At 35.1% G+C, this 19,795-nt stretch overlaps 1 protein-coding gene across 1 annotated transcript; it reads left to right on the forward strand.

Annotated features, from left to right (window-relative positions):
- The first annotated feature begins 10,130 nt into the window (after window positions 1-10,130).
- LOC116599733 (olfactory receptor 4C16-like) lies at window positions 10,131-11,063 on the forward strand. Its single transcript, XM_032359715.1, has one exon. The coding sequence runs from the start codon at window positions 10,131-10,133 to the stop codon at window positions 11,061-11,063; it is 933 nt and encodes a 310-aa protein (XP_032215606.1).
- Window positions 11,064-19,795: the final 8,732 nt, after the last annotated feature.

Genomic DNA, 19,795 nt, shown 5'->3' on the forward strand with positions numbered 1-19,795 from the left:
AGCTTTCCTAACAAGATTAAACAGGGGGGAAATTTAAGGATTGAGGAGAAGCAAAAAGGAAAACAAGGAGAATAAAAGTGGTAATTTTCTTAAAATTAAAGGGAAGAGAAGATGGTGTGCTTTATATGCTGGGAACATCTAGTTTTAGGAGTATTTGTGGAAAGACATTAATGATTGAGAAAGTCTGGCCTCATGTCAGAAGAACTCAGCTTCCCATGGTCCAATGTGTTTGAGAATTTAATTATTCATTATACTTTTAATGCTCCAAGTTTATCAAAACACAGCAAGAATAAAAATTTCAGCATTAGTTAATTCTTCCAGCTTCTTTCAGTAGCTGGAATCTACAGGTCAATTCTGTGGTGGAATACTCTATGGGGAAGCAAGGCAGAGAGATCATTTTGGAGATCTTTGTGGGTATCAGAAGTGGTACCTTGACCATTTACCATTCCCAGATGGTATCCCAAAAAGCTGATTTTCTTTCCTTTCAAGGACTGTGTTTCTAACTTAACCCAGTATCCTGCATCTTAATATTTCTTTCTTTTCTTCCTCCTTTCTGCCCTATGCTGAAAACTTCCCTCAGTGTCTCATTGCAGGAATTCAAGAGATTTAAACATTTCAGAATTAAATATTATAATAAATATAGTACTATGCTAGCCTTAGTAGATAATTTTGGTAGTTAGTTTGAAACAAGAATAAAAAATAGAATTCCTTTCTTTATCAATAAGTTGTTAGAGAAAAAAAAAAAAGAAAAAGAACTTATGCAATTTCATTTGCTTTGTGATAGAATTTGTGCCTGTTCCTGAAGTGATTTGCTGTCAGTTGCAGCTGTGGCTATCATGTGTGCGTTCACATTTTGGGAAAGAGGTTAGTATTCTAATTATTAGTATTAAAAGAATGATGATCCAAATACTACCCAAAGTATTTTAAATCCACAAGAAAATCAAAATGAAAAAAAAAAAAGAACAAAACTACATAAGGAGGTATTTTCTCCAAGTCACACTTAGAATGTTCATTAATACTTGAAAGTAAATATTCATATATCAGCAGTGAATCTGAATGCCATGACTAATCTGTAATTATACCATTAAGCAGACTGGAAACAGAAGTAGCCTATGATGTCATGTCCCTGAAGAGTAGAGACAACCAGAAATGACACTGATGTAGGCCTTCGTCTCTTCAGTCTTTCAAATGTTGAGGTCTAAACCGATAAGTTATTTTGGCTGAATACCAAGGCTGAAGTTAAGCTTCAGAGCATACCTATTTAAAAAGTCTTTTGCAAATTTGAGGAACAATAATCTACACATTATGAAGGTGCACTTGATCAAGTATCAAGGTACTTGCCATGTGTGTAAAGAGTGGACACTTCAATGGATCACACAAGACTTGAATGTGTAGATGGCTCTGTGCCCAGGCTCTGAGTGACAGGAAGCAGAAGAGTGATCCCAGGAATATGTTCCATGTAAAGGCAGAGAGTTGGCATTAGCTCATGGATAGGGAGACAGACAGGAGGCCTTAGTCACAGTTCATGACTGGGCAAGGCACTGGAGACACAGACACCATTCAAGGTGGCTGATGTAATGTCTTCAGAGAATCTTTCATTATGTTGGGGGAATTAGGGTGTACTTGTAGGAACCGTTTCAGTAGTTCAAGAGTAGGATTTGGCTCTGAAGCTTCTTGCCAAGAACATTGGCTGATGGAAGAAATTGTCACTGGGGAGTTGATAAACAAAAGTGCCTGTTAGTGTGGAGGTGGTTTTGGCATCACATATTCTGATAATTAAAGGATTGCATCAGCCTTGGAGACCAAGAGACCATGTTGGAAGGAGTTATTGACCACAGTTTGCTGTGTACCTCAGGGAATCTGCTTTTTCCTTCCCTGCATCATGAGCCAAAGGCTAATGGAGTTCCAAGGCATCTGACCCAAGGCTGACCCAAAAAACACATCATTGTCATAGCTTCAGGATAGATCATGACCCCAAGAAATTATACCTCAGAAACAAACCTGGCATATGTGTGTAAAAGTCGATACATTGGCTAGTAAATTATTTTATTAAAGACTTTATTTTTTATAGCACTGTTATGTTCACAGAGAAATTGAGAGAAAGGCATAGAAATTCCCCTACCTGCCCCCACACATGCACAGTCTCCTCATTATCAACATCCCCTACCAGAGTCATATGTTTGTTGCAATTGAACTTGCACTGACATGCCATAATCACCCATGGTCCATAGTTGTACATTGTATGCTGTTGTACATTCTGTGGTTTGGACAAATGTATAATAATGACATGCGTCCATCATTCTATTGTCACACAGATTATTTTTATTGCCCTAAAGATCCTCCATGCTTCGATTCATCTTCCTCCATTACCTCTTCAAATTGGTTTTTTAAATTATGAAATCGAATGAAGGTAAATTTTTTCTCTCATTTTGACATCTTCACTTTTAAGAAGTTCTTTATAGGCTATAGTACTGGCAAGCAGTCTATTAGAAGGTACCAGGTACACTTAACACTCAAGGTTCTGGAAGTTCATCTATTTATAGAGCTCTGTATCCTATCAATAAGGCAGTAAAGATCATATGTTTCATTATCATTTTCCAAACAGATCTTATTCTCCTTGACCAGGCTTTTGAGCCCAGGTTATATATTCTAGGGAACAAAGAACTTCATGCAATCATACAATTCTCTATTCATTACCATGCTTCTCCTAACCTTTGCAAGTCATCTTCAATTAATATAGGTATGTAGGAGTAGATGAAAATATTTGTATACATATGCTTCTCGTTAATAGAAGTACAATCATATACCTCAAATCTAACTTTACAGTTCACATATTCTAATAATATTAATAACATGTAATAAGTAATGGGAAGTTTTTCTGCTTCACAGAAACTCTCTTCCATTCACAGGACATCATTCTATTTTAGTGCTCAAAAATTTTATTCTAAATATGACACAGATAAAGTGGCTAAGAATTGGCAACTTTAAATTTGAGTATAATTGACACACAATGTTAATTTCAGGTGTACAACTTAGTGATTTGATAATTTTATACATTATGCTGTGTTCACCAAAAGTATAGCTACTATCTGTCCCATTATATTGTTAACAAGTGACATTTTTTAGTTGACAGTGAAAAATATAAACCCAGATAGATCTGTGGATTACAAATTTATGTTTTTAATTAAAATAATAGTGAAATATAAAATATCTTCATTCATCAAGTAGAATTATTAGATCTGTTCATAAGTATTCTAGTCTCTTCTTTTTTGGAACATAATTCATTGCATTTCCTTGGCCTCTTGTGGAAATTTTTATATTATCCTGTAAAGCTGAATATTGCCATATCCTGTTACCCACTAATTACATTTGTAGGAGACATGCTTATAAATGTTAATTGTTATTGTTCATACTACACAAGTAATTATTGGCAGGATAACAGGTAAACACATTTTAAAATAATCATACACTAGAGTATATTATGATAGTAAAAATGAATCTAAAACTATATTTAAAAACTGATGTAAAATTTGGTAACATATATAATGTTGAATGAAAAAATTAAAGCCATTCCTAGGAATTCACATACAGTTGGCTACATTCTTTAAAATTCAAAGCTAGGAAAAATCAATCATATATATATATAGTATATATATATATGATAATATTCTATTTTTAGGAAGCAGGGTAGTTATACATTCAAAAATCAGGTTATTGGTTACTTTTAGATTTAAGCAGGGGACAAGATAGGAAGAGCTAAAATAGATTTAATTATTGGTAATATTTTAGTTCTTGGGATAGAGTTAAGTTTATAAGTATTTATTATGTTATTTAAATAAATGCAAAAATACTAATATAAAATTAATAAAATACAAATAGTAAAATAGTTGAAAATGTGTGGATCCTACAGTTAAAGTTTTATGATAAGAATGAGTTTCTTCTACTTTGCTTGCTCTGCTTCCTTTTGTGTTGGCTCCCTTTTGGATAAGGCTTTCTCTACTTATGCCAAGATCATGGGCAAGAGTTCTGGATCTTTACTCCAGAAACTCTATTAGAAAAACAAAAAACAAAAACAAAAAAAACCACTTTTTTTTCAAGAGTCTAAACAAACATTTTGAGTTTGCTTCTCATTTTCTAATAGATCTCTGACCTGATCATTACAATGGCAGGGGGGAATGCTCTCTGATTGGCCACACAGGAGTTATAGTCCCACCCTTAGGGCATAACACTACTCATAACTCATACTGAGAATGGAGAATGTGTGGGTCCTCAGAGGAAAATCAAGGTTCATTTGAAGAAGGAAGACAAACTCATCTCAGGCAAAATCAATCAAGGCTCACCAAGACAGTTTTTATAGCTCATCTTTAGCATCTTCATGAGGTAGGCACAGTGCATCTGCTGAAGTGTTAGAAATGTTTCATCAAAACAACAAATGTCCACAAAAGGTTTTCCTTATTGATGATATATGCTATAGCTCCTCATGAAAACTATCACATTGTATTATAAGGACAACTTGATATTTTCAAGGTCTTATTTGATGTTTAGTGAGATTCAGTGTTTCAGTGCTACTGACCCTAGATACAATTGAGGCCCATCACTGAAGAGACTCTTAGAGGACTATTAGTTGTCTCCCTAGACCAGACCTCACTTCAATCCATTATTTCTAAATTAGTAGTTTTAGATTAGTTCAGAAATAATCTCTTCAACTTACTCCATCTACAATCATGTGGGTAATTATTTAGAAGTAATTATAGGGGTGTCTGGGTGGCTCAGTGGGTTAAAGCCTCTGCCTTTGGCTCAGGTCATGATCCCAGGGTCCTGGGATTGAGCCCTGCATCACGCTCTCTGTTCAGCAAGGAGCCTGCTTCCCCCTTTCTCTCTCTGCCTGCCTCTCTGCCTACTTGTATTCTCTGTCTGTCAAATAAATAAATAAAATCTTTAAAAAAGAAAATATATAAGATATAAAGTGATAAAATAGTATATAAAAGTCATTTAATAAATATTTGGTGAGGTAAAATTATTTCAGTAAGATGAATTCCTTAACAAGTGTATTTTTACTAATATTAGTTAATGAAACAAATGGAAATCAGTTTGAAATAATAGGAGATATCTATTCAGTATACGTATTAATCCTCAGATCAATTGCTACAAATCCGTGGTTCTTTGATGGAGCTTGGCTATAGCACACAGAACAGAACCTCTGGTTTTAGGACACTTTACTGCTTTCCTTGGACTGTGCTTGTGAATAAATTACAAAAGCTAGAGAAGTTTGTCTCCTAAAGCACAGAAAATAAACGTAGGGCACTGGGCGGGATCAGAGTAGTTTTTTGGAGAACCACATCCTCTTCTTGCCAGCAGACTGTTTTTTCTTGTTCTTGTTCTCTAGCACCGTATATTTATATTTTCCTTTTTTACCCTCTATCTTTGGTTAGCCTGAGGCACCTAAGACCACCAAACCCTTGTTTGTATTTGGTCTTGAGTCTGAGGAGGGGTTAACTTATTCTACTGTAGGCTGAATGGATGAACCAAAAGTTAAATGTATTACAACATCTAGGATGTTTTTGAGCAACAAAGAAGGGACAACTTTAGGGAATAGTATTCTCTAAGGTGCTAGTATTTTACATCATTATATTTAAAATATTCCCTCAGGGATATAGAGAGGACTTTTTTTTTTTTTTTTTTTCAGTGTTCTATGGAAAGGCTGCTTTCAAAAAGGGATGAAAATATGTATCACTAATTTACAGTGTTCTAACAGGTAAGTGACAGATTGCTTACACCTTTGCACTCAGAGAGGCATCATTATAGAATAATTCAACATATTTAAACAATACATTTTCATAGGTCTCGTGACTATTGCTTCCCCATCCTCTGAGAAGGGAAGAGGAAAAAAAAAATTGCCAAAGTTAACTGTTAATATAGTAAAGAAATAAATGAAATGTAAGCTTTGGCATAAAATGGTTTTTGAACTCAGCAAATATTTTATGAGTACCAGGCATGCGAAAGTCTTTGTGTGGCTTTCCATTGCTGTGTGGGGATGGAAGGATAGATTCCATACTACAAGGGTTCCTTTTTTGCTTGTTTGTTTTTTGTTTTTCTTAATACTTTCTTGTAGCAGAATGCAGAAAGGTTCGAAAATACTTCTCATGTAAGGTAGCTGAGGAGAATACATCCTCAATATGGTTATTAAAGGTTAGAAGAGCTTATGCCTGGTGAGAAATTAGAGAAAAGGTCAACTGAGGCAGTGACATTGACAACATTAGGAGAATGCCAGCTTTCCCATCTCCAAGTGACATTTGTAAATAGAAAGTTGTGGTGTGCTTAGGTGGCTCAGCCATTTGAGCAGCTGACTCTTGATTTCAGCTCTGGTCATAATTTCAGGGTCCTGGATTGAGTGCCACATCCAGCTCTATGCTCAGTGGGGAGTCTGCTTGAGTTTCTCTCTTTCTTTCACTCTGCCCCTCCTCCTCCTGCTTTCTCTTTCTTTCTCACTCAGAATTAAAAACAAACAAACAAAAAACAAAACAAACAAACAAACAAAAAAACTATAAAAACATAGAAAGTTGTACATCACAGTATGGAATTATTACTCTTTATATGTTTCAAAATATTGGAAGAACTTAATTTGCAATTGATACACACATTTGAGATTTAATCTCAGAGCTGAATAGCAACTTCTCATGGGAAGTTTGGATGAATCATTATGATTTGGAGGCAACAGGATATCATGAAAATGAAAGGTAATGTGCCAGGTAGGTGGGAGGTTTTCATTTTTTATTTTTTTTATTATACTCAATCAGCCAACATATAGTACGTCATTAGCTTTTGGTGTAGTGTTCAGTGATTCATTAGTTGGGTATAACACCCAGTGCTCATAACTACCTACACCTTCCTTAATACCCATTCTGCGGTTACCCCATCCTCCCACACCTCTCCTTTCTGTAACCCTCAGTTTGTTCCCTAAGGGATAAAGAATCTGGGGACAGCCTGTTAACCTTCCACAGAGAATGTGGATTTTGCATAGAAATGAGTATAGTGGTTCTCCCGGAGGTGGAAGTCTAGTGTAACCAAATTAGAGAGGGTTAGGTAGTTGAAGAAAGCCCTTAAGGAAACCAGTGGTACTCACTGTGGCTGCTGCAGAAAAACAGATTTATGGGATAGAATGATCCACCTGACAGTCTATATCCCACCCTCATTTATTCTCCAATTTTTTCCTGTGTGCTTTTCTTTCAGCTCTTCTCTGTTACTTCCAACCCCAACACATAGTTTGCTACTGTGCTGACAGATTTAGCCATTCCAAAGTTGGCTACACTTGTTTGAAAATTTGAGGTAAGTGCAATATTTATTAGAAGATGTGTTATTATACTAGGGTTATTTGTCCCTAGGTCATTGCAACTCATTTGTATGTCATATTTCTTGGAGAAATGGATGAAAGTGTTAATATGTACTTGGAAAAAATGGACATGTGGTCATCTACAGAGACATGGACAAAAACATGCCTCGGTTGCAAGATGTGAAAAATGTCAAAGTACTCCTTGAATTCTTTATGGGTTAAAGATTCATGTAGAAAATGCTAATATGTAAGAAGATCATTTTTTGGATATCAGTGTCCCAGAATCTTACATGGTTTTGTGATGCTCTTCAGAATACAACATCTTCTACTCCATGTTTATTACATTGTTTAAAATTGATCTCAGCCTACTTCCTGGATTTATGATTTAGGAGAATGTTTGTCTGTCTGCCACACATAATAGATAGAGAGCCACAAGGCATTAATGATGTGAATGTGTTTTGTAATCAAAATATTACTAAAACCATCAGATAAATATATTTTAAGAGGTAATAGAGAAAACTAATTAAAAAACATTAAGTAGTTACATGGTATAAGGCATTGGGGCTTGAACTATGAAAAATAGAATCCCGAGAATAAATACTTTTCAAAGATTCTTATTCCAAGAAAGAAGCTAAAGAAAACACTCACATAAGTGAATTTAATCATGATATGTAATGTTATAAGAAAAACTATAAAGGATGCCATTGGAGAACATGAGTGAGAATTATTATTTTTTTAATTGTGTTATGTTAGTCAGCATAAAATACACCATTAGTTTTTGGTGCAGTGTTCCAAGATTCATTATTTATGCGCCATAACCAGTGCTCCATACAGTATGTGCCCTCCTTAATAACCACTACCAGTCTCGCCCTCCCATCCCTTTCCCCTCTAAAACCTTCAGTTTGTTTCTCAGAGTCCACAGTATCTCATGGTTTGCCTTCCCCTCCAATTTCCGCCTATTCACTTCTACTCTTCATCTCCCAATGTACTCTGTGTTATTCCTTATGCTCCACAAGTAAGTGAAACCATATGATAATTGACTTTCTCTGCTTGACTTATTTGACTCAGCACACTCTCCTCCAGTTCCATCCATGTTCATGCAAAAGTTGGGTATTCATCCCTTCTTCTTTTTTTTTTTTTTTAAGATTTTATTTATTTATTTGACATAGAAAGATCACAAGTAGGCAGAGAGACAGGAAGAGAGAGAGAGAGGAAAGCAGGCTCCCTGCTGAGCAGAGAGCCTGATGCGGGACTTGATCCCAGGACTGTGAGATCATGACCTGAGCCGAAGGCAGCGGCATAACCCACTGAGCCACCCAGGTGCCCCAAAGGTATTCATCCTTTCTGATGGTTGATCAAAGTGTAATTACTGAAGACCTCCAGAAAAGAGTTCTTAGAATTTGGTTCCTGAAGTTTTGAGATAACTGAAGTAGGTAGAAATGACATTCCAGGATAGAAAGATATTATTGATAAAATGTTGATTAAATATCTGGTAAGTCTTCCAAATTATATTTCAGTTTGTATTTTTACTTGCACGTAGTATCCCTTTCAACACCATTTTGACAAGAAAGATTTAGAGAAAAGATTTTATTCCTAGAAGTGAAGTCAGCAGTACTCTTTTTTTTTTTTCCAAATTTGAATTTGAAAGAAGTGAAATTTCAAAGATAAATGATCACTGACTTTACCAGGATAGAAAACAAATTAAATGGAGTCAGTTCTGATTATTTACTATTCTTGTCTAAAACAATATCTACCTCACTCTTCTGAATCTTTGTTCTGTTACAAGGATGTGGAATTTTCACTACCTGACTAATAGAACTCTGGTGGAGATTACAGTCTTGATTTGGTCCTGCATGAACTATCTGGTGACATCTTCCTAAATAACCTCAGATCCAAAGTGCTTAAGCTAAAATTTGGATTACTGAAAACATGAACTATTGCATAATAATACCCCCTTTCATTTAAATGTAACCTCAGTGATTTTGTGTCCATTAAGGAGTGTTTCTAGAAATGGGAAGGAGAAAATTAAAAATTCAGATATTTGAGATATTATCAACTATCAAAGAACATTCATTCCCTTATCTGCATTAGTGTATGTCAAATACTAAATATCATAAGGGTGTTTCAAGGTAAAAGTGTATTATTTAGAAGTTAGAAGTACTTCCTATTCCTCTTTTCAAGCTCTAATAGCAGGGAGCAAATATTTAGTGACAGAGGGCATACTACATATTTATAAAAATATACATTTTCTATAAGTATATATAAAATATATGATGATAAATATATGCAAAAATAAGACATTCTTCTTTTTGGGAGTGTGATTTTATACATATAATGGAGTGTGATTTTATACTGGTATCATGAGCCTACAAAGGCAGTCAAAATATCTAAAATACCAAGTGACACACCATCAAAACATGGGCCCAAAGATATTACATATGTAAAAATAATGACATTAATAATAAAATGGAGCCATATCTTTTAACTTCATATTCATTGAATTGGCAAAATTAATCAAAATCATTTAAATGCTACAAGATTGTATCTGAAGTATACTCTAGGAAGATACAACTTTCACAGGTTTGTTGAGAATCATAATGGCATTATGAAGTGGCCATTATAAATGGAGGAACAAACTATTGAGGTGACATGTAGGAACTCACCCCTAAAATATTAATGATGAAGACTATTTATTTTGCTTAAATTATTCCATAAAATCACACATCACACCATTAATTAATTCCTTTATTTCTTTCAGATCAACATATTCATACTCAAGCATCTCCTAATTTAAGAAATCATGCAGCTGAATAATAATGTGACTGAATTCATTCTGCTTGGGTTGACCCAGGATCCTGTTAGGAAGAAAATTGTGTTTGTCACTTTTTTGCTTTTCTACTTGGGGACGTTGCTGGGTAACTTTCTGATTATTACTACTATCAAGACCAGCCGGACACTCGGGAGTCCAATGTACTTCTTCCTTTTCCATCTATCTTTATCTGACACCTGCTTCTGTACTACCATCGCTCCGAGAATGATTGTGGATGCCCTTTTGAGGAAGACCACTATCTCTTTTAATGAATGCATAATACAAGTCTTTTCATTTCATTTCTTTGGTTGCCTAGAGATTTTCATCCTTATCCTCATGGCTGCTGACCGCTATGTGGCCATCTGTAAGCCCCTACACTATACAACCATCATGAGTCGAAGGGTCTGTGCTGTTCTAGTGGCTATGGCATGGGTGGGGTCCTGTGTGCATTCTTTAGCTCAGATTTTTCTTGCCTTGAGTTTACCTTTCTGTGGTCCCAATGTGATTGATCACTATTTTTGTGACTTGCAGCCCTTGTTGAAACTTGCCTGTGCAGACACCTATGTGGTTAACTTACTCTTGGTGTCCAATAGTGGGGCCATTTGTACAGTGAGTTTTGTCATGTTGATGTGCTCCTATGTTATCATCTTGTATTCTCTGAGAAACCACAGTGCTGAAGGGAGGAGAAAAGCCTTCTCCACTTGCATCTCCCACATCATTGTGGTCATCTTTTTCTTTGGTCCTTGCATATTTATATACACACGCCCTGCAACCACCTTCCCCATGGATAAGATGATAGCTGTGTTTTATACACTTGGAACACCTTTGATCAATCCTCTGATTTACACATTGAGGAATGCAGAGGTGAAAGATGCCATGAGGAAGTTATGGAGGAAAAAGTTGATTTCAGATGACAAAAGATGAATTGGTATTTCAATTTTTTCTTCATAGTTCGGATTCACCTAGAAGCCCATTGAGAATCTTTTTATTGTGGTGTTAACATCATGAGAGGACAGAGAATTCATTCCTTCAAGAATGAATATGTACACTGATTAGCGTTGAGTCATTTTCATGTACAGAAGGGACAGCACTAGGTACAGACAGCCATGTCAAGACACATGCCTTTGATGTTCACTGTTGTGTCTCTGCCTCTCTTGGCTGTGTGGCATCACTGTGGTTTTGACCTAGTGTTTTCCCTGCCCTTCTTGATAATTGACTTTTCATGTTCTCTGTTTACAAGTTATGTTTTATATGTTTATATCCGCAGCCTGTCAGGTTTTTCCTCCTTCAAATGACTTCCTTTTTATTACACACTTCAGTCACATCATGTCTGATTATGGATCTTCAACTTGGTTGTTCTTGGTTGACTGAGCAGAAAGCACCAGTTTCAAATGATTATAAAATCCTTATGTTTTAAGGGACAGTCTATTAGCTAGGTAATTCCCTTTTATTTCCTGGGGTCATACTTCAAATTCTTCTCATATTTATTTAGATTCTTCTAGAACAGTAGCAGAAAATAGTGTAAATATTTACCTTTCTGAAGGAATATTTTTACCTTGGATAGTTGGAGTGGTACTCTTTGTATTCTTTTTGTAAAAACTTTTTGTTCTACAATGAGCACTTCTAATTTGGGGAAAACATTAAGTTTTTCTTGGGTCATACAAATTATAATAATTTATTTGCACTTTTAGGTTATTATGACTATAGCATACATGTCCCAAATTAAGTAGATATATTCCTATGTGCTATAAGTAAGACATAGAAGCAACCAACGGTTGAAATAGGAAATTTGAATTTAATAACTGATAAAGAATGTTAAAACTCAAAAGAGTCTTTTTTTTTGGCCTTGAAAGAGAAATAGTTACATCACATGCATGAATTATCTTAGTGAGTTTTAATAGAATCTAGAAAAGAGGGTAACTTGAGAGAGACCAAGATATTTGTATAAAGTCTGCATTTTGGCAGTGGATAGGGATATCACCTTTTGTCACCATCCATCAACATTGCAGTATTGAGTTACATGATTACTAAGAATCTTTCAGTTTTAACCTATTTTCTAATTTGTATTTTTATCCATATAGAATATTTAACATGAGTATTTTTGTTTACTTGAACGTATTTTTTATTTATAAATTACTAAATTATATCAAAATTGCTAAGTTTGTATTAACTTTATTGTACTGGGAACATTAGAACATCTTAGCTTGAGGTGCACCTGGCTAGCTCAGTTAGAAAAGCATGTGACTCTTGATCTCAGTGTCATGAGTTTGAGACTCATGTTGTGTGTGGAAGCTACTTAAAAAAAAAAAAAAAAAAAAAAAAAAAAAAGAATAAAGAAAAAAGAACTTAGCTTGGTAGCTTGGAAAGAAAAAAATCATCTATTTCTCTGTGTGGGAATGGAATGCCATGATTCCACAATAAACACTAGGGACATATACACATCACTTTTTTTTTGGATTCAGAATTTATCCATCTCAAGCAGTTTATCATTGATCATAGTTGCTGATTTTCATCTTGCAAGGGTCACACTTCAGTAGATCTTAGTTGGCAGAGTTTTAGTTGAAATCCTCTTCTACTTCAAGACAAGGCATGTATGAAAAGGGGAGTACATTGGATCTCATTTAGGTACCTCCCCAGAGACACTATATTCAAAATGTCTCCTGGGTATGCTTCTGAAATGGAATTCCTGTGGTTGCTGTAACCATGTCTGTTGACAATAGAGATTGATCTAATTTCAGATAGGGAAAGGTTAGGACTCTGATATCTAAAGTAAACATATTTGTGTGAGTAAGAGAGAGAACCATTAACTCGCAGATGAAGTTGCAACCTTGTGGTTGTCATAAGTTAAGTCCCTCTCTCTTGAAAGAGGGTAACAACAGTCTTCCCTTGCCTAGATACCTTGTGATTATCTCATTTGAGTAAGTTGTCAGACAATGATATTTGGTCTCTTCCTGAGATTCCTCCCACACCCTTCACTGCTTCCAAATATCTAACCAGGTGCAAGTCACAAGGAAGGCCAAGCAGGAAAGTACAGCCTTGCTCTAGGAGAGCATGTCATACATGAAAGAACTGTAGGATTACGGTTGGCCACAACGTGCAAGTTTGACCTGTGGGAGTCCTTAATGGTAGGGGTATTTTCAGTGTGGTACACAAAAGTTTAGAGCTGAGGTCTACCTTGATCAACTTTTTCTGCAGACCCACATTTTTCTGCAGATGCCTCATTGAATAACTATGCTGTTTGCTTTAGTCACAGAACTATTTGTTAGATCTGTAGAAAAGTAGTATAAGAGAGAGCTGCCAAAAGTATGAAACAATTGCTAGTCCATTTTTTTTTTTTTAAATCTTAGGTATTGTCATAATCTCATAGTCTGTATTATTCTTGTGTTTGCTAGTTTAGGAGTGAATGTGATTTAAAGTCAGTTCATATTCAGAGAGCTCTAAAGTAAATTGCTTGAAATAATTAAATTCCAAAGTTTCTAGGTAGTAAAGTATCCCATCAGAAAGTCATCAATATGTCCATTTTCACATAAAACGTTCAGAGAAAATAAGCTCAAACGAAAGAATCAAAACATGACATGACAACATGACATGAGGATTGAGATACATATATATATATAAATATATATATGTATTATTTTTTTATTTTTATGCTTCTTATCATTCTTAGAAACATCTTTTTTTTTTTAAGATTTTGTTTATTTATTTATTTGACAGACAGAGATCACAAGTAGGCAGAGAGGCAGGCAGAGAGAGAGGAGGAAGCAGGCTCTCTGAGCAGAGAGCCTGATGTGGGGCTCGATCCCAGGACTCTGGGATCATGACCTGGGCCGAAGGCAGAGGCTTTAACCCACTGAGCCACCCAGGTGCCCCTTAGAAACATCTTTAATACTAGTGTTAAACACTTCATATGCATTGCAGAATGTTATAACTTCCATTACTGATACTACATTGTTCTCAATGCATCTTGCAAGTTCTTATTTTTTTAATCACAATCATACTACAATATATTAATATATCAAATCAACATGTTATATACCATAAATTTACACATAATATATTAATTAAAGGAAAAAGATGTTCTTTTTAAAAGAGCTATCCTGAAGATAAATTTTGATTCAAACTTTGGAGGAACTAAGACAACATCTGTGAGCAGTAAAAAACAATAACATAGAATTTCTTTTAGTGAAAACATACTTTAAATAATTTTGCCTACTGTTGCATGTAATAAAAAAAAACCTTTACAGTTAAAAATCATATATCTGAACATAGAATCTTTTGACATAAAACACTTACCTAGACTTGAAATTTTATGTTAAAAGTTAATTTGTGTCCTTCAAGAAAAGAATATTTTGGAGCCCTAATCCCCAGCACCTCAAAATTTGATCCTATTTAGGCATAATGTAAGTGCCTGACAATTGGCTGCTGCTGCTGCTTCTCCTTCTTCTTCTTCTTCCTTTTTTTTTTTTTTTTTTTTTTAAGATTTTACTTATTTATGGGAGAGAGAGAGCTCACAAATAGGGCCACTTCTACCCTGTGAGGTAGAAGCACACTTCCCTCTGAGCAGGGAGCCTGATGGGGGACTGGATTCCAGGATTCTAGCATCACTGGAACCAAAGGCAGATACTTAATTGACTGAACCCCAGGATTCCTGGCTTTTTTTATTATAATGTAAAGTACTAACATTAACCTTTGATGGCTGGATCATCCATTTCAAAGACATCTCAGCTGCAATGAACACAGTGCCAGCTACACAACTAGGTGAGGAGTCAGGCTGCCCTACCAATGAAGTCCCCCATTTGGAAAGCCCTGGGGGACTTCTAAATGACTTTTGACCTTTGTGTGACTCTGTGTTTTTCTTCCTGTACTTTATGTTTTAAATTCACCAGTAGTGAACTCATAATCAAGGTGTAATAGGCTGGGTCAAATGTCTACTAGGGTATATCCTGGGTCAAATGTCTACTAGGGTAAATCCTGGGTACCCCACTCTTGAACCTAATAAAGGCAGAACCTCAGATTGGTGAGCTCTTTCTGTATCTCTGTGCCTGTGATCAAAATGTGTGGCCACAGGCATGTGATGTACACTCTGTGACTTGTGAGTAATAAATCTTTTTTTTTTTTTCCAAAGTCCCTTCATTCAACTGGGAAAAGGAGGAGAAACTGAAAAAGAACACAGGCCTCTATTGAGGGTTCTCAGAACTGCAATTTGGGGAGCATGGATTTTGGTGTAACCAGGAAAAGTGTCCTGCTCATACGGGGTGTAAGGACCTATTTTATATTTTTATATTTTAGCATGAGGCTTTCATTGAGTTTAAACAAAAAACTTGTTGTTTAACCCTTAAACTGTCCCTGCTCCCCTTCCCCCAGGGGATTCACTTAAAAACAAGTCCTGGAAACCAGCTCCAAGTAACAAAGCCCAGATACAAGGGTGGGTCAGGCTAGGTGGAGACATCAATCAGTGGGGGGTTGCATACTGTCTCCCTAGCTACCAAGGATTATGCCTGCCCCCTGCCCCCCACCACCTTTGGGAGCCTTTTGGGCGCCAATCCTAATCAAGGTGTAATAGGCTGGGTCAAATGTCTACTAGGGTAAATTGTAACTCAATTGGTCACGTAGCATCACTGTGGAGATTCCTCTGTATGTTACAAACTCATTGGTCACCTGTGCGTGGCCAGGCCTGGCCACATGACCTTTGCCCTTAAAAGCTAGTCTGTGAAACAGAGAAGGGTCACCCTCTCTTGTAAGGGGTGTGTCCCCAAACATTCCGTTAGATTCTTGATTCTTGGCATGAAATAAAGCTTTGCTTGACCTTCGCTTTATATCAGTCTTGCTCCTTTAATCACAGACCCATTATTGGGGCATAACACAGGGAAAGCAAGGTTTTTGTTGTTGTTGTTGTTTGTTTATTTGTTTTAAGAGAAAGAAGAAAGGAGCAATCACATGATTTAGATAAAGAAGAAAGAGAGAGAGAGAGAGAGAGAGAGAAAACCTTCATTTGGTACTGACAGATGCAACTTCTTTTTGATTACCTTTTCCTTCTCTCTTTTTTTTTCTTTCTTTCTTTCTTTCTTTCTTTCTTTCTTTCTTTCTTTCTGAGAGAGAGGGCAGGGAGATGGGGCATATCAGAGAAAGGAGGGAGAGAGTCCCAAGCAGGCTCCACACTCAACACAAAGCTGGATCTCACAACACTGAAATAATAACCTAAGCTGAAATCAAGAGCCTGATACCTAACCCACTGAGCCACCCAGGCACCCCACTTTTAATTTCTAATGATTATTCTACTGATGCTGTCAAACAAAACTATTCCTGGTATGCAGTAGTTAATGTTTCTGTTCTCATGAAGTGCTTGCTAATAGTTTTATGGTCTAAATGATAGTTGTTCTGTTGGATTTTCTGAGTAATTGCTTGTAAAAAACAATTAGTGTTCTGGACCAGTTCAAGAGTTTATTCCTTAGATAGGAGAATGGAACATCAAGATGGAGTCTCTTGTCTCCAGAAATTTCCTAGCTGGAAAGAGGAAGGGGTGGGAGGGTAAGCTCTTAGCTCCCAGAGGGCTTTGCATGTGGACTGTCTGTCTTCAAAGTCAGGGATGGTGCATTTTAGTCTAATTGTACTTTGAATCTTTCTTACTTACTCTTATGTTACCAGTCAGGAAAAATTATTTTCTTCTAGAGAGCTTGTGGGATTAGATACGATCAAACACATAACTCAAAGTTAACATACCAATAACCTTAATTACATTGTTGAAATCCCTTTAGACATGTAATTCTACATTTAACATGTGCTTTATTTTCATATTTCCAGTTCCCAGGACTAGGGCAGGAAATCCTGAGGGACATTTTGGAATCATGTCTACCACAGTGTAAAAGGAATTTTGAAAAAATCTAACTTTAACCTAAGAACCAGAGAATGCATATCTCAATATGTATAAAATGAGGATAGTTCTATCCTTATTAAATATGCCACTTTTGCATCCTCTTTGAAATGTTATCCATGTGGAAAATAGGACAATCCCTTATGTGTGGAATCAAGTCTTAGAGGAAATATAAGTAACATTTTATATTAACTTAATCCTTGAATCCAACTAAATGTGTGATCTTCATCAAGTTGCTTACACAATGAGTTCAGCTATAACAAACTGTCTACATTCATGAACACATCAATGTCATAGATGAGGGTCTGGAGTGTAGAACTTATATTTCAGTGTCACAGAGCAGTGAGCTGTTGTCTTATTTTGTCCTTGAGTATCAATGACTTCAGTCTGAAGGTTGTGATTGAAATGCTTTGTCCTGGAGATATTTCCAAGTTTTCTTTGTAAATTGTGCCATAAAGTTTCTAATAATAATAGTGAATAATAGCAATACTACTACTACTAATAATAATATTGATTACATATTACTGATGTATGATATAATAATTATAGTTATAGGGAAAGAATCTAAATTCCAGTGAGATAAGTATCTTACCCAAAGTCACATTGCCCATGAAAGGTATACCTGGGATTTAAAGTCAGACTCTCTGGCTTCAGTTTTTGAGGTGGTAACATGAATCATCCTGGACATCTGGCAAATGCATCTCACATAAAATTGCCTCTTCTACTAAATGTTTAAGCTGCATATCTAATTAGATTTTGACACTGTTGCTGTGATGCGTTGTTCAACCATCTTCCTGTTTCCATTCATATATACACAGTCATCCTTGCAGTATTTCTGACATCAAAAGCATAGAAATTAAATTATTTAGGCAATGAAACAGAATTATAACTGTATTATAATAAAGCATGAAAAAATAAATCTTTTAAATTTTATGTTACTTTGCCATCATCAAATAATCAAAACTATAAAAATTACCTTAGTAATTTATTTTGTTGGTGCAATTGAAGTTCTACTATGAGTGGACTATATAAGTTGGAAAATAAAAGTATGTATCCTAAGTACTACAATTCAAAATTTATATGTAATTTGAAATATGCAGCACATTATTTTATTATTTCAATAAAAATTCAGACATACTTATTAAGGTCTTACTTTGTGTAAAGTATGGAAATACTAGTCACAATCATTGTAGGGTCAGTAAAGCATCTTAGCAAGGTTGAATTCTACTATACTAGTTACTAGCTGCCGAATCTTGTCAATTATTTCTTTGTGCCTCTGGGGGAATATTAATATCATCTCATGGGGTCATTATGTGCATTAACTTTTAAAATCCCTTTAAAGTCCTTAGCATAATTACTAGCACATAGTAATGATTTTTCACTTACTGTTGTTACACTTGCAATAATCAAAATTTAAATTATTAAATACAGTCTGAAGAACAATAGATCCTATTTTCATTGAGTTAATAGTCTATTGAGAAAATGAGAGAAGAACACCAATATTTAAAAAGACACACAAAACCCCCAAACCAAACTGAAAAAACCTATAAAAAAAGGATAAAACCTATATAAAACCTATATAAAAAGGATAAGCTTTGTGAGAATGGGGACATTAAATTTTGACCTTAATTATTATAAAAAAGCCAAATAACTTCAATATTAATAATTAATTAGCTTTGATAATGGAAGCAGTAGAAGACCTATAATAAATATAATGGGTGCATTAGGGCTTATTCCTTGTGTAGAGAAGAATAAGTCCACTTTAAAAATTGTATTACTGACCATGGAAATTGTATTTGATAAGTATCAAATACAATAGAAAATAAACTATTTTCAAAAGCACATTTGAAAAACCAAAGCAAAAGCAAATTAAAATCACCAGAGTTTATTTTTACTAGCCTTGTCCAAGAATTCCCATAGGGATTGCCATTGGCAGGTCCAGTTCTCACCTGCAACCAGTGCCTTTATATACTCTTCCTGACTATTTCTCTCCCCAGGAGACCCCAAGGCTGCACATTTAGGGGAGTAGACCTTGAAGCTCGTTATTGCACCAAAGGAGAAAAAAAGGAAAGATAGAAAGGATGGGATGCAGTTGAGATTTTCCTTCCAGTTTTATGATATACTTCTCATTCTTGTTCTGAGTACTGTTAGTTTTTAAGACATATTTATTTTCTTTTATTATTATTATTTTTATTTTTTTGTAATTTCAAGTTTTTATTTATATTTCAGTTAGTCCACATATAGTGTAATATTAGTTTCAGGAGTAGAATTCAGTGATTCATTACATTTTAAATAAAATTTGAAAACTGCCTACAAAGGCATGGGAAATTTCAAACAAAGGTATGGGAATTTTTCCATTACTTTTTTTGTCCTAAGATATATACTTATCTTTTGACTTTGAAGATTTTTTTTTTTAATTTGTTGTCATGAGTTCAAGAAGACAAGGATATCCCTTTCAATATTAATTGGATTTGGCTGATACTAAAAATGTGAGTTTTTATATATTTGTTTTTCCTTTTCTATATTCTTACCTTTTCTATTTTTACATGCTTGAGCCTATGTGATCTTTTTGAGCAGCTATACAATCATCCATCCTTATTCATTTGGTTAATAAAGTAATTTTTTGCATAAATATAACACGAAATATATTTCCTTGGTAACAATTTCTTTTATGACTTTTGAGCTTCTAAGTCATGTAACAATTTTACATTTTAATAGTTTGCAAAACATCTTTAAAAGGTCTGTTGTAATAAAAAATGAAAAAATGGGAATGCTACTTTGAATT

The sequence above is a fragment of the Mustela erminea genome, chromosome 9 (genome assembly GCF_009829155.1).
Source record: "Mustela erminea isolate mMusErm1 chromosome 9, mMusErm1.Pri, whole genome shotgun sequence".
Classification (NCBI taxonomy): Eukaryota; Metazoa; Chordata; class Mammalia; order Carnivora; family Mustelidae; genus Mustela; species Mustela erminea.